Raw genomic sequence first — 16,207 nt, 5'->3', positions numbered from 1 at the left:
CCTGTTAGGGGGCCCCTTGCTCTTGTTAAGGAGGGTTGGGAAAAGCTACAAAACAAGACATTGTGGACTATGTACTTGGCCTGATAAGTAGAATGGCTGAGAACATGAAAAAGGACAGCAAAAACCTTCAGGCCAGCCAAGAGCTCCAAAAGCAATGGTTTGACCAGAAGGCTGTCCTGACGGAGTACCACCCAGGACAGAAGGTGTGGGTATTGGAGCCTGGATCCCCAAGAGCACTCCAGGACAAATGGATTGGACCCCATCTAATTGTAGAAAGGAAAGGTGAGGTCACCTACCTGGTGGACCTAGGCACTGCCAGAAGCCCCCTTAGGGTGCTTCATGTCAATCGCCTAAAGCCTTACTATGACAGGGCTGACTTAACCCTGCTTGTGGCTACAGATGAGGGACAGGAAGAAGAGAGTGACCCTCTCCCTGATCTCTTCTCCAACACTGAAGCTGATTGCTTAGTGGAAGGAGTGGTTCTGGTAGACTGCCTTACTGCTGAGCAGAAGGAAGACTGTAAAAATCTCCTTGATCAGTTTTCTGAACTCGTCTCACACCTGGTACAACTACTTGGTGTGAACATACAGTTGACACTGGGGACAGTTTACCTGTCAAAAGTAAAATTTACAGGCAACCTGACCATGTCAGAGATTGCATAAAAGCTGAAATTCAGAAAATGTTAGACCTTGGAGTTATTGAGCCTTCTGATACCCCTGCACCAGCCCAGTGGTGCTTGTCACAAACCGCAGAGCAAAGAAGGAAAGAGAGAAATGCAGTTTTGTGTGGACTATAGGGGTGTCAATACAGTAACCAAAATAGATGCTCACCCTATACCCAGGGCAGATGAGCTAATAGATACACTGGCATCTGCCAAGTATCTAAGCACTTTTGACTTGACGGCAGGGTATTGACTGATCAAGATGTCAGAAGATGCTAAAGTAAAAACTGCATTTTCTACCATAGGAGGGCATTATTAATTCACAGTTATGCCCTTTGGTTTGAAAAATGCACCTGACACTTTTCATAGGCTGGTGAATACAGTCCTCCAAGGGTTGGAAGCTTTTAGTGCAGCATATTTGGACGATATTGCTGTCTTTAGCTCCACCTGGGATGATCACCTGGTCCACCTCTCGGAAGTGTTGGAGGCCCTGCAAAAGGCAGACCTAACTATAAAGGCTTCAAAGAGCCAGATAGGGCAGGGGGAATGGTTTATCTGGCCCACCTGGTAGGTGGAGAACAGATTGCACCACTGCAGGGAAAGATTCAGACCATTATGGACTATGCTCCCCCTCCTACTCAGACCCAGGTCAGAGCCTTCTTAGTTCTCACTGGGTATTACACGAAGTTTATTAAGAACTATGGCTCCATTGCAGCACCTCTTAATGATCCCACCAGTAAGAAAATGCCTAAAAAGGTATTGTGGAGAGCTAGCTGTCAGAAAGCTTATGAGGAGCTTAAGCAGGCAATGCACTCTGCACCTATTTTAAAGAGCCCAAACTACTCCAAAAAAATAATTGTTCAACTAGATGCTTCTGAATTAGGGGTAGGGGCTGTACTATCACAACTGAACTCACAGGGCCAGGATCAACCTGTTGCTTTCATTAGCAGGAGGTTTACCCCTAGAGAAAAGGGTTGGTCTCCCATAGAGAGGGAGGCCTTTGCTGTGGTCTGGGCACTGAAGAAGCTGAGATCCTACTTGTTTGGGACTCACTTCATTGTTAAGACAGACCACAAACCTCTATTATGGCTCATATAAATGAAAGGTGAAAACCCTAAATTGTTGAGGTGGTCCATTTCCCTACAGGGGATGGACTACACAGTGGAACATAGACCTGGGAGTACCCACTCCAATGCAGATGGACTCTCCAGATATTTCCAGTTAGACAATGAAGACTCATTTGGGCAAGATTAGCCTTATTGTCCCTCGTTTGGGGGGGTTGTGTAGGAAAGTACCATCTTCCTTGGCATGTTACCCCCATTTACACATATGTCAGTATGTTTTTGCCTGTCTCACTGGGATCTTGCTGGTCAGGACCCCAGTGCTCATAGTGTATGGCCTAAAGTGAGTGTCTGTTTAGTGCTTGATTGTGTCACTGAGGCTCTGCTAATCAGAAACTCAGTGCTTATGCTCTCTCTGCTTTTAAATTTGTCACTGTAGGCTAGTGACTTCATTTACCAATTTCAATTGGCACACTGGACCCCCCTTATAAGTCCCTAGTATATGGTACCTAGGTACCCAGGGCATTGGAGTTCTAGGAGATCCATATGGGCTTCAGTATTTCTTTTGCCACCCTTAAGGAGCTCAGACAAACCCTTACACAGACCTGCCATTGCAGCCTGCGTGAAATAACGCACACATTATTTCACAGCCATGTTCACTGCACTTAAGTAACTTATAAGTCACCTATATGTCTAATCTTCACTTTCTGAAGGTTAGGTGCAAGGGTACTAAGTGCAAGGGCACCCTTGCACTAGCAAAGGTGCCCCCACATAGTTCAGGGCCTTTTCTCCGGACTTTGTGAGTGCAAGGACACCCTTACACACATGCACTACATATAGGTCAATACCTATATGTAGCTTCACAATGGTAACCCCGAATATGGCCATGTAACATGTCTAAGGTCATGGAATTGTCCCCCATTCCAAAACTGGTATTGGGGAGCCAATTCCATGCATCCTGGGGTTCCACTATGGAACACCAGTACTGCCAAACCAGCTCTCTGAGGCTTGCACTGCAGCTACAGCTGCTACCATCTCACAGACAGGGTTCAGCCCTCCTGGGGTCTGAGCATATCAGTCCCAGGAAGGCAGAACAAAGCATTTCCTCTGAGAGCAGGGTGTTTCACCCTCTCCCTTTGGAAATAGGTGTTACAGGCGGTGAGGGATAGCCTCCCCCAGCCTCTAGAAATGCTTAGAAGGGCACAGATGATGCCCTCCTTGCATACACCAGTCTACACCGGTTCTGGGACCCCTTGTCCCCTGCTCTGCGCAAAACTGGACAAGGAAAAGGGAAGTTACCACTCCCCTGTCCATCCCCACCCTAGGGGTGGTGCCTTGAGCTCCTCCAGTGTGTCCCAGACTTCAGCCATCTTGCTTTGCAAGGTGTGGGGGCACTCTGGAGGGCTCTGAGTGGCCAGTGCCAGCAGGTGACGTCAGAGACCCCTCCTGATAGGTCCTTACCTGATAAGGTAGCCAGTCACCCTCTCAGGGCTATTTAGGGTCTCTCCTGTGAGCTCTCTTCAGATTCTGCTTGCAAGTTTCCTTCAGGAATCCTCTGCAACTAGTACTTCATCCTCTGACATCGGATCAACCGCAGCCTGCTCTAGGAACTGCTGTAACAGCAACAAAGTATCCCCAAGGGCTACTTTTCCTCTGCAACTTCAGCTCCAGCCAGCAACTGCAACAGTTTCCATGGTTCCAAGCTTTTTCTGGGTGTTGGGGAAGCTGATGTGGCGGGGTGTCAGGGAGATTATTGCATCTAACACCTTTAGCAGGAACGCAGAGAATGACGTCTGTGACACACCAACAACTAGGGCACCCTTTGATTGAAATAAGCCACTTGCCAGCATGTGCAGGACAGCTTGCAGCTTTCTCACAAGTGGTATGTTGTGTGGGGTTTTCAGGCTGGCTGTGATTTGTGCCTCAATGTGGTGCAGCAGGTAAAGTATGGCTTGCCGGTTTAGTCTGTATGTCCTCATGATATCTTGTTCCCTAAGGCCATGGAGGGTTGTCCTGTTTCTAAATGCCCTCTCCTGCCTTCTGCCTTACCTTTGTGGATTGCGTTGCTGTTGCTGTCCTCTGCGTCGTCTCGCAAGCTGGAGCAGTAGCACTTTCATCTTGTCCTGTGGGTTTGTGATGTTGTTTCTGTTTGTTTTCCTTAAGTGGTGATGTGTTTGCCTCATTTTAATACCTGGTCAGACCCAGGCATTAACATTTTACACAAATCGGAGTTTATATCATTTTTTTGGCTCCACCTCCCACCCATGCGTCTTTATTGCCCAGGTGGGTAAATATGATGCTAGGACTTAAAATCATTATGGACAGTAATGGCTACCTTGTATTTATAATGTATTTCATTGACGCAAGGAGGTTTCATGCATCCCAAAAATTACGTTAACTCCAATATTTTGACGCTAGACAGGTCTAAATAGAATATAAATAGGGAGTTAAGTTTGCGCTGAATTAGCGTCAAAATAAATGACGCTGATTTAGCGCAAACAGGGTATAAATGTGGGCCTGTGTGTGAGAGCCTTATTAAATTGAAACAAAACAAATGCCTCTGTCAGCTGGGGAAGCTCTTCCCCAGCTTCTGAGGCAAAAAAAAAACAAAGATGAAATCCCACTGCTGTTTACAGCAGAGGGATTTGGTGGTCATGTGATGAGGATACAACAGTTCTGTCCTCAGCACCGAACCAGCTAAAATAAGCTCTATTCTTCTAATGAGGCATGGTATCTATTTGTGTGGTGTTTTCACTGTTCTACTGTCTTAAGTGTTGTACAAATACTTTACACATTGTCTGTTAAGTCACGCCTGCCTGTTCTGTGCCAAGATACCAGAGGATGAGCACAGGTTCATTTATGGTGTGTAGCTAACATATCCTGACTATGTTTGTAGTTCCTGCTTGGACAGAGTGCATACATCTGCCAAAAAGAAAAGCAATTTCTAACATTGGTGGCAACATTGGAATAGGACTTGTGTTTGTGCAGTGCCTTACAGTAATATGATTACACTACCAATCCATACCTAAGACCAATGTGAATCAATTCCTCTCTTCTAATTGGCATTTAAAAATGTTCTATTCTTGATTGCCTTTTTTTTCTTTTTCCTAAAATCATGTCTCTGACTGGAGGTTCTACATTTGCACCTGCCCCCTCAAAAATGAATTTTGAACTGGCCAAACTTGAGAGCTACACTGAGGCTCAGCTAAAGGATTTCTGCAAGAGGTTTGAGCTTTCTATTTTTCTATTAAAGGCTTCACCAGGAAGGTGGGGCTGCAAAAGGTACCGGGGGATGGGATAGAAGCTTGTGATGCAGCCGTTGTGATCCCAGAGAAGGAAGATAATATACTGGATGAGGATGAGAAGCTGGACCAAGATTCACTGGAGAGTCAGGGACTGCCTGTGGGATGGGGGGAGCAATATCTGGCCAGCATTAGTGGTTCCAACTGGAGGACAGGCGGGAGTATAGAAAGTTTAAACTGGAGCTGGCCAAGCTCAAATTCGAGAAAGATATGGAGGAAAAGAAGCTGGTCATGGAGACAAAGAAAAGGAAGATGGAACATGAGCTAAGTCTTAGACAGCTGGACATCAAGGCCATGAAAGTGGAGTTCAGCAGTAATAGTGGCAACAGAACTGCAGTGACCACTGGTGAAAGGGTTTGTAACCCAAAAGATTTGGTGCTCAGGTATATTGTGAGGGATGACATAGATGAGTGGTTCACACCATGTGGGATGGATCTAAGAGTGCAAAAGGTCCCTGAAGAGAATTGGGGAGAGGATAGTTGGTAGAGGTATATGCCCACAGAGGGGAGAGACACACTCCTGACACTGACTGTAGAGGTGAAGGACCAGACACAATGAACTCCCATGAAGGCCACACTTATCAGTAGGTTTGGGTACAGACAGAGGTCCAGGAATAACCACAAACCTCCTAAACAGATCTGGGTGTTTTTCCTTGATTCTTCCAGCACACAACTGAATGGCTGGGTGAGGGGCAGCATGGTAGATAATTCTAATGGGCTGTACAACCTAATTATGAGGGAGCACATGCTTGAAGTTTGTTTCCCAGAGTTGCACCAGCACCTAGTGGATAGAAATCTGACTGGCCCCAGGAAACTTGCTGAAGAGGCAGACCTCTTGATCATCACCAGAGCATCCAAGAAGGCATCTGGGGGAACTCCCATAAGAGTGGTCACGGTTCACAACAAAAGAAGGAGGGGTAGATACAAAGAAGGATATTTCACAAGGCCCCAAAACAATGCATATAGAAAACAGGCCAATTCCCAACCTAGCCACCAGAAAAAGAGCTTCCCTGACAAGCCCCCTGGAGGTGGATCCCAAGTTTTCCAAGAGGGCACAGCCTCCCACTGGAGGTAAGACACCAGAGGTGGCAAATGTAGTGCTTGGGGAGGAGCTAGTCTCAGTTATTTGGGGGCGGGCTCACTGAGGTTATCTATTGTCTGTGGGTGATGTGGAGATGGTCCAAAAAAACCCATGAGCCCTCTGATACTGCAAAGTATAGTTTGTGGGTTACCATCAGTGAACAAGGTGCTCAGACTGTGAGGGACAAAAGTGCCAGCATAACTAGGGTATGCAGTCAGCAGAGAACCCAGAGCAGATATTACCCAATGTAGTCCACCAAGTTGTGGTGACAGACAATCATGAGGTTCACTATCCAGTGACCCTTGTTACATTTGGGTGGGCGGTTTCTGGACCTCTGAAGGTAGCTGTGAGCCCTGCCATGCAGTTGATTGTTTGCTAGTGAATAACCTAGAGCATACTACCTGGAGCGGAACTCAGGTTACACTTGGAAATGTTGGGGGTACCTGAATGGATGTATGCAACCACCAGGTCCATGGCTGCACGGGAGGACAGTTAAGAAGGTCTGGAGCCTGGAAGAATGCCCCAGACAGCTGCCACAAGGAGAAAGGGCAAGGGTGTGGGAAACAAGCCCTTGAATGTCTCCCAGCTGAGGTGGATGGGCACCACAGGAGGAGGCTCCGGAGCCCAGTGGAGAGGACATAGCCTCCCTTGGTGACCTGCCTAAACTTGCTGGGTGGCAAGTAGAAGGAGGGAGTGTCCACACTTGAAGGCCATGAGACAACAGGCCAAAGCTCAGGTAACAGGTGATGCCTCTGAAAGTCACAGCATTTACTGGGAGGACAAACTCCTGTATAATGAGCCTAGGACACTTGTGCATGAGACAACAAGGGCCCTGGTGGTCCCCCAGTGCTACAGAGCCATCTTACTGGGGCTAGCTCATCAAATGCCCCTATCAGGACATCTGGGCCAGGACAAGTCATTTACCAGGCTTGTCCCCCACTTTTCAGATGCCTACTGTAGAATCTGCTTGACCTGCCAGGCCAGTGGGAAGACACGGCAGAAGATGACAGCTCCCTGTCTCCCATACCTGTCATTAGCACTCCTTTTGAGAGGGTGGATATTGACATTGTAGGGCCCATGGATCCTCAGACAACTTCTGGTCACTGGTTTATCCTGGTTCTGGTGGACCATGTCACTAGGTACTCTGAAGCCTTCTACTGCACCTGCAGTGGCTTGGGCCCTGATGGCGATTTTTACCTGAGTGGGTTCCCAAGGAAGTGTGGTGTCTGACAGAGGCACCAGCTTTATGTCTGCTTACATACAGTCAATGTGGAGGATATGTTGAGTTACTATACATTCTCCAACCCCTACCAGCCACAGACCAATGGGCCTGTCGAGAGATTTAACAAGACCTTTAGAGGCATGGTCAGGAGCCTGTCTGAGGCTATGAGACGCAAGTGGGTAGTTCTCTTGCAATGCCTACTCTTTGCTTACAGAGAGATGCCACTATATGAGGCTGGGTTTAGCCCTCATTAGCTTCTGTATGGGTACACTGTAAAGGGACCTCTCAGTCTGGTGAAAGTAAAGTGGGTGCTATGTCCTAGGAAACCTCAACAGGATGTAGTTAGCTGCATGCTGGCCTTTGGAAGCCAGATGGCCAAGTTGTGGAAGCAACCTTCAGACAACTTAGAGGCTAGCCAGGAAGTGATGAAGCAGTGGTATGACCAAACGGCTGCCCCTGTGGAATTGCAACCTGGGCAAAAAGTGTGGGTGATGGAGCCCAGGGCCCTCTAAGACTGTTGGACTGAGCCCCACAACATTGTTGAGAGGAAGGTGGAGTCCGCCTACTTGCTGGACCTCAAGACCCCCAGAGGCCTCCTAAGGGGTTTTCATCTTAACCATCTCAAACCCCACTTTGAGAGGACTGAGGTCCCCATGTTGCTGGCGACAGATGGAGGAGAGGAGGAGGAGAGTGAACCTCTTCCTGACCTCATGGTCACCAAAGAGAAGGATAGGTCATTGGGAGGTGTGAACCTTTCTCCAACACTGACTCCTGAACAGCAGAGGGACTGTCACCAGTTTTTTGGTCAGTTCTCCTCCCTGTTCTCCCTCACTCCTGGGGTTACACACTTGTGTACCCACAACATTGATACAGGTGACAGCCTCCTTGTCAAGAATGTTGGTTTCCAACCATCTTACAGTGTTTTTGCAGTGCTGTCATTTCTTATTATATAATTCTAAATACTTTTCTTTTAAATGTTGTGCTCCAAGATTTGTGATGACCATCCCTCCATAATGAGAACTGTATTTCACTAGCCAGTTCTTCCCTGGTCGTTGAACTGGCTCAGAACAATGTGTAGCTTTCAGAGATTTACAGAAAGGTCTGGCTCATTCTTCTGCGTGTTCATACCATCAATAGGTGGAATGTGGCAAATGCTTTAAGAACTTACACATTTCTGTTCCAGGGACGTAAACCTCAAATCACTCAAGTTAACGGTTAAAACACAGGGCCTACAGTTAAAAAGGCCATCTGAGGAATGATCTCAAAACTCTAATTGACATTGTCAGATAAACATTGTAGCATATCTATTGCTGTTGGTTGTTAAAGAAGCAGAACATGATCAACACTAGATGGCCCTTTAATGTCCTCAATCGTCAGATGTTCTCAAGCAATAGATCTATACTGATGAATGTTGTGATTTTACAAAGATTTATGATAAATATTTACCACTAACTTAAAATAAAGGTAATCAGCATTGTGAGATAATTTCTTCCAATATTTAAAAACACACGCAATTGTTTTTTTCACAGTTATGGTTAAAGACAGTGCCTAATGTTTCATCCTTTGGGATTCTCACATCTGTTCTTTGTAGAACCTGTGAAGGTGAGACTGGTGGATGGACCGGATGCTTGCTCTGGGAGGCTGGAGGTGTACTACAAACATGAGTGGGGAACAGTCTGCAATGATTACTGGGACTTCAAAGATGCAGAGGTGGTGTGCAGAGAATTGGCATGTGGAGGCCCTAAAAAACATAAACTACCCAGGCCCAAGTCTGACAAGGCACCAGAACGAATCTGGCTAGATGATGTTAACTGCAGAGGAGATGAGATATCTCTGGAATATTGCCAGCATCGCACATGGGGCTACCACGACTGTAACCACAAGGAGGATGTTTCTGTATCTTGCTCAGGTAAGATAATACTTTCTAGCCGTGCTTAGTTTGTGAAAGAACAAATGCAGGGCACAAAGTTTTTTCTCCTAAGCCTGTGGCTGGGGCAGCGCTTTTGAATGTTAGTATGCCAAATACCAAGGCTGCATAGTCTTGAATCTAGCTCATGCCATTTTCATCTTCTACCAGACACTCCCTGTCCCCTCATCTCTGTCTTTCAGGTTCTTATTTTTCCTGGCTTTCTCTCTTTTCAGGTTTTTTCTTTCTCATCCTATTGCTTTCCCATTTGTGTATTTTCTACCTTTCTCTTCCTCCTTCTTTCCCCTTTGTCTATTTTTCCCTGTCTTGCTCTAGTTCACAGTCCATAGGACTTAATATGTGCCAGTCACCAAAAGTGAGTGTGGTGGGCCCCTTCTGCAACCACCAGCTCTAATTAAGTTTTTTACTTACCAGTTGGTCCCTCACTTAACTCTGCACATTGTCCTCATGAGCTGTGTTAAAGGGCCTTTGAAAGGCCAGCATTTGTTTACATGGGAGACGTGGTGGTGGATGAGCTCAAAAGGTGTAGCACAAAAGGTGAAACACACAGGGAAGCGTTCTAAGAAATAAACAGAATAGGTGTTATTTAAATTGTTATTTGTGTGCATACTATTACAGACCAACACATCTGAAATTCGTGTAGTGCGTGCATACCTCTTTTTTACAAGGATTGATAAAAGTCAAAACAGTGCCTTTGTAAAGTAAAGAGAAAAGCTGTGTGCCTCTGTTTCCCCTCCATTGCAGTTAGGTGTGAGGCTCCTGATAGTTCCAAGCCAGGATACTCCAACAAAAGGAGGCCTAATGGTCCCTCGACTTGGGACTTTATTATACACCCAGCTGGAATCTGATAAGCCCCCTTACTGTCTGCTCCAAACAAAAGTAGACAAAGTGCAGGCACTATTGAATATGTCCCGATGCCTGAAAGTTACACTGGAAAAAGTTTAACATATTTCTGTGGGGCCCAAGCATTTGGCAGGGTAGACGGCATCAATCCTGTAAAAATAGAGGGTAGACATCATCTCCCCACAGGTATCCTCAACTGGTATGTTTATCTGCAGTAAAGCAAAGAAAGGGAAGTGGACAGTCTGCCCCTAAAATGAGCCCCTTTGTAAGTACAGGTAGCGTCATCTCTCAGTGCTGGAGTATCATGAAATGGGAGAGGATGTTTCATTACGGCGTTGCTGCCTTTGGAACTGTAGAATAGGTTAGAGTCCCAGTGTGGGCTCAACATCCTGTGATTCTGGGAAAATCACTTCACCTCCCCACTGCTCGAAAAAAGTGCTGCAATGCAGTGGCAGCTGCTGCCAAGAAGGGCTGGTGGGGCAGCAAATGGAGTGGGGGGTCAATAATAATTTTTTTATAACAACACTTACCTGCTGCCTCGCCTCCGCTGCTCTCCCCACCTCGATGCTTCTGTACTTGCTTAGCTCCACTCCCACCCAATCCCACCCTTCTTTCAATGCTGCTACACAGCATGAGAGAAGCGCCGGGATTGGCCTGAGCGGGCTGAAATGCCACTCAGTGAGGGAGTGTGAGCTTGTGATTGGTCTCCACCCAGCTGTGCCACACAACCCGGGTGGAGAATTTTAAGCTTTCATGTTGGTTTAGCCAGCCTCAGACAGCCGGCCAAACCGACATGCTCACTTAGCGTGCACCAACTACTTCTCTTCCCTGCTGACGCAGAGGGTGCTGACCCAGTGCTACCTAAGCAAAAAAAAAAAAATGATAATAACATACTGTTAGAAATGGGGTCTCTAGTCGTCAGTCAGTTTACACCCTGTCCAAGTAGGGACCCTCACTCAAGTTAGGGTAAGGGAGATACACAGCTCAGATAACCCCTATTCTTCCCGTTAATGGCTTGGCACAAGCAGTTAGGAATTATCTCAAAGGCAATGTGTAAAGTATTTGTACCAACACACACAGTAACACAGTGCAAATACCACAAAAGGACTCCACATCAGTTTAGATAAATAGCCAATATTTATTTAAATCAAACAAGACCAAAACAACAAAAATTCAATATACACAAGCAAAGATATGATTTTTTAAAGTAAAAAGAGTCCTAATCCATAGAAATCAATAGATGCCTTGTTTTAGGACAAATTACCTGGTATGCTTGAATAATAAGGCCACATGGGCGAGTGTGCATCAGAAGAGCAAACAATTCAACAATTCCTTACTCACAAGTGAGGCCGTGCGTCGATTCTTTCTCCACTGGGTAGGCGTTGCATCGGTTTACGGACAATCAACATCAGGTCCCTGCAGTGATATTGAAGATTTTGATGCCCAGGGATGATTCATGGAAAATCCGGTTGCAAAGCAGCAATGAATCCGCGCTGAGCTGGCGATGCGTCAATTTCACTGGTGCTGCACCGATTTTTCAGCTGCGGTGTAGGTGCTGCATTGATTTTTCTGCAGCTAGGCTCCGGTGCATGGATTTTTACCTTGGGTTCTCCAACGTCTCCTTTCAAGGGCCCAGGGAGTGGATGTGGCACCACTTGGCAGTGTAGGGTTCTCAGAAAGAGAACCCAGGTGCTGGCAGAAGAAGTCTTTGATGGCCCTGAGACTTCAGAACAGATGGTAAGCTCAATACAAGCCCTTGGAGAAACTTCACAAGCAGGATTGCAGAAAGCATAGTCCAGTCCTTTCCCTCTTAAGGCAGAAGCAGCACCAGGCCAGAACAGCAAAGCAACAGGCAGAGTGGCAGGTCCTTCTCAAGCATCAAGCTCTTCTCCTTGGCAGAGGTTCCTCTTGATCCAGAAGAAATCTGAAAGTCTGGGGTTTTATACTCATTTCTGCCTTTGAAGTAGGCAAGCTTCAAAGGAAGGTCTTGGTAGTGTACAAGACCTTGCCTTCACCTTGCCCTGCCCCAGACACAGAGACTATATTGTGAGGCTGGATATCCTTGCAATTTTAACCACTACATGTAGTGTACTGGAATCCAGAATGGAAGATTCCTCTCTGCTGTGTTTCTGTTATTTGTGATAGCGCGATTGATTTCAAAATAATTGATGCTGCTAAAATAATATGTCAATCTCCCACACTATGTTAGCTACCATCACAATTCAGGATATTCGTTTTCTAGGCCTTAGCCTTCACATCGACACTGAGGGCCTCATTACGAGGCTGGTGGTCTTGAGACCACCAGGCTCGTGAAGGCAGTCAGGACCGCTGCTGCTGCTGTGGCAGTCCGACCACCACATTAAGATCTTGGCGGTCAGACCACCTGAGTTCCACTGTCACCGCCGGGATCGGTGATCCCGATGGGTTGACAGCAGGTCCAGGTCAGCATCAACTGATTACGACCTGGTTCTCCACAAGCTTTTTCATGGCGGTATCACCTCCATGAAAAGACTGGTGGAGAACAGGTGCAGAGGGCCACAAGGGGGCCACAGCACTGCTCATGTACTTGGCCACGGCTATGCAGACAGTGAACATTGCGAGGGTGTGGTGCACCCTGCAGTCAACAGCATTGCAGCAGACCTGAATAAAAGCCAGAGACAATGCTGCCTCCTCTTTTCTGCTAGGCTGACTGGCGTAAACCTCGTTTTTCGCCAGTCAGCCTAGCTTGAACGTCTTAATGGGTCCATGGGGAGGTAGCCAGTGTGGCGGCAACCTCTCCGTCAGACATTCAGTGGACGGGTCTTCTATCCACCGAACTTCCTAATGAGGCCCTTGATGTTGACATACAATAAGTCCTTGTTTGTATGCAACATGAATGTGTTAACAGGAAAGCCTTACTGTACTAGTAGGTGATCATGCTGGCACTATTGAACTTTTATGCACACTGGAACATAACAGGAGCTCCTTCAGCTACTGTAAAATATGTTTTTTCTATGTATGTATGTATGTATGTATATCAGGTATATCCTGATTATATTCTAATTGATTCATCTCATTGCTGTTTTTTTGCAAGATAGAGTTGCTAATATCATGACAATTACTCCTATGTATTCTTCATTTCAGCTTGGTCTTCAATATCAGGAACCGTGTGAAGATGTACTGAAAGCTCCAGGATTGTTGCCAGAGTTACAGTTTTCAAGCTGTTTTTTTTATTCCTTTGCTCACAATCTTTAATTGTTCTTTGCTGAATCCTGTTGATAGTTGTAGATCTTCTAGTGCTGGGAAGTCCATAATTGACCATGGCATTTATACTTTCAGTACTCTGCCCAGTAGTGATAAAAGGCCTAATTCACAAAGGTAACCCTACACTTTTGTGGAAGTTTACCATTGCTGTAGTAACTTTACAGCTTTTTGTTTTTCACAGACTACACGTGTAATTTTAATACTAGTAAAATTACTAGTAGTAAAATGAAACTTATCATTTGTGAATACCAAAACATTAGTAAAGTTACTACAAGTGTAATCTTACACAAATGTGTAAGTTTATCTTTGTTAATTAGGTCCAAAAGGTATAGTTCTTTAAGTTAAACTGGATGATAATATTTGATGGAGATAGAGCTTAGAGCATACAACCTGTCCCTTTGTCTTTAACAAAATCAAGACTTTCCTTTTATATCTTTATAGAAATAAAATCAAATTTTCTGCATATCTCTAAAATAAATTGTAGCTTTTTCATAAAATCAACCTTTTCTTTAATAATGGAAAAATCATTAACTATTGCAAAAGTAGGTAGGCATAAATGGTTGCTTGTTTGCATTTTCAGTTAGATTTTGACATATAATCTGCATATATACTACAGAACCGAAAAAGATGCTGAGCATAAAAAATGATTTGCGTAAAATATTCAAATATATTTCCTTTACCAAGAAAGGCTTTATGTGCTGATTTATTAAACCTACCCATGTGGCTTTTGATGTGATGTCAGTTGTCAGAAATAAATATCAAACTGTGGACGAGAAAATGATTATGTCAACATCAGCATATTAGAAGCCTCATATACTTATAATCATAGTGCTAACAGATATACAAATAGAGTATGTGACAGGCCAAGGTGAGTGGATGCTGGTGAGTAAATTATTTTCTGAGGAAAAACAGTAAGGACAGGTGCACCCAAGGAATGAATTAACATGTTTTGTTCGTATTGCTCGTGAGAAGCAACACCGGACCGTCGGCTTTTGGAACTGATTCTGGTGCCACATTCGAGTATACAACACCCCTTTCTTTATTGGTAATTGTTCCACCTGTACATAACTAGGACATGGATATTGGACCCACATGCTTGCCAGAACACATGAATGCATTGCTTTATGATATGTGGAGAGTGAGACTTCAAGTCAAATTCATTATATGTTACATAAGTCCTGAAGAAGTTCAAAGTTTTTGAACAAAACACTTTGGCTGTGCTTATGGAATCAAGAACAGTCAAAGAAAGAAGATTCTAAAATATTCAGGATGTGGGTACTTTGTTCTTTGGGTGCATCTTTCTTTATTGTTTTTTGTATGTGTTTCTGCCTGGCAGCAGTATTACTCAATGGCTGCTACTGTGGAAAGAGTGCACCAGTTTATACTTTGTAGAACATTGTGGGAGGTGTGGTAACTGAATGTTTGTTGTTGCCTTGTGGTTCAAAGCATATTTTCTGAGAAAGGTATTTGCTTGGATGAAAAGCCTTCTATGTCAAGTCTTAGCTTTGCTGGTCTTGGTTTTATCAAGAGGCGGGAAGGCTTCAGAAATGGTCAACCGGCTTTGCTTATGTAAATGCTGCATAAAGAGAGAAATGGGTTGGACTAGGGGACTATTTCATTTGAACATGGGGATCAGAAGTCAGCAGTGCAGCCTATGGCCTCTCTATTTCCAATTGGTTTTCATCAGATGTCAAAACACCACCCTATAAATTCAAATCATTATGGCCCTTAAAAATGTGTTGATCTTCACAAAACACTAAAAACAGACGCTTTCATGGCTAAATACTCATCTCTTTGGTGCTCCAAAAAATTCTCTGAGAGCAAATAAATAATATGAAAACAAGAAAATAAATATAGATCCATGTCCTTGACTGCCTAGTCCAACATAAGACACTCCACTTAGAATGCATATACCTCATCCACTTGTCTATGGCCACCTTTACATAACTACCATTAAGGAGACATTCAACATACCCAAAACATTCTTCAAGGCTGTCAACCTGGCTTTAGCCCACACCCAGACCCTAAAACATGACAATCAGTCAACAAATGCATCGCCATCAGATTCTTTCTCCAGAAAGAAAACAATATAAGCAAAAGACATTTAACTCCCTAGTATTCCATACAACTATATCCACAAGTGTACAGTCTTTATACTGCTCATGTTTGCTACTCTAACTGATATCTTTGCTGCATCCTTCTATTAACTATAATGAAATATTCGTGGGGCGCTGTTCTTAAACCCTCTTCCATATTAGCAATATCTCCCGCAGTCGGGAAACTTTCCCAGACCATCTCAGAACAAAGCACCACTGCCTAGGTCAAAACCCATCCTAGACCAGATGACCTTGCAAACTGCTGTCCAATCACCAGATACATGTTCTGTATTTACCCCAGAACATGGCCCAGGAATAGGCTTTCCAAAGCCTTGGCAGTAAGGGCTTTGTCAATATGCCAACTCAAGACGAAATGCCAGTTGGACTGCAACCACCCCACAAGCCACCAAGCATTATTTGAGTGAGATATGTTTTAGGTAATGATCATTCCCATGCAGTGCTTAATTTTTAAAAGAAAGAGTGCCAGTTCCCAAATCTCTGATCCTCTGGTGCCATTAAAAATAGGTGCACTGAAAATCAAGTTTGCCTAGAGTTGAATTTTCCTCAGGCCTCTTCAATCCACTACTAGGCACTGCTGCCTCTTTACCTCACTCTTGCTGGTCCCTGCTTTCTCACTTTGGGTCAGATTTCAGTCTTTTTCTTCCTACTCCTTTCCTGTTTGGGTATTTTTCTGTCCTTTTTGCGTTCAATATCTGATGTGGAAAAATAATCACCAGTCTCCATAAATGAGTGCCGATGAGCCCCATTGGCA

The 16,207-nt window shown here is 44.9% G+C and overlaps 1 protein-coding gene across 2 annotated transcripts in view; it reads left to right on the top strand.

Annotated features, from left to right (window-relative positions):
• The window catches only part of CD5L (CD5 molecule like), a 237,494-nt gene extending 223,381 nt beyond the window's left edge, over positions 1 to 14,113 (top strand). Inside the window, exons 5-6 of one of the 2 annotated variants that reach the window (XM_069200525.1) lie at positions 8,918 to 9,235; positions 13,220 to 14,113. In XM_069200525.1, coding sequence (XP_069056626.1) covers positions 8,918 to 9,235; positions 13,220 to 13,248 — 347 coding nt within the window. In that variant the 3' untranslated portion in view covers positions 13,249 to 14,113. The remainder of the gene's footprint in view (positions 1 to 8,917; positions 9,236 to 13,219) is intronic. The other variant, XM_069200526.1, reaches the window with a different exon arrangement.
• The last annotated feature ends 2,094 nt before the right edge of the window (positions 14,114 to 16,207 follow it).

This window comes from Pleurodeles waltl, chromosome 7 (assembly GCF_031143425.1).
Source record: "Pleurodeles waltl isolate 20211129_DDA chromosome 7, aPleWal1.hap1.20221129, whole genome shotgun sequence".
NCBI classification, from domain to species: Eukaryota; Metazoa; Chordata; class Amphibia; order Caudata; family Salamandridae; genus Pleurodeles; species Pleurodeles waltl.
Note: the sequence above shows the minus strand (reverse complement) of the source record. Positions and strands in the feature narration are given on the sequence as shown.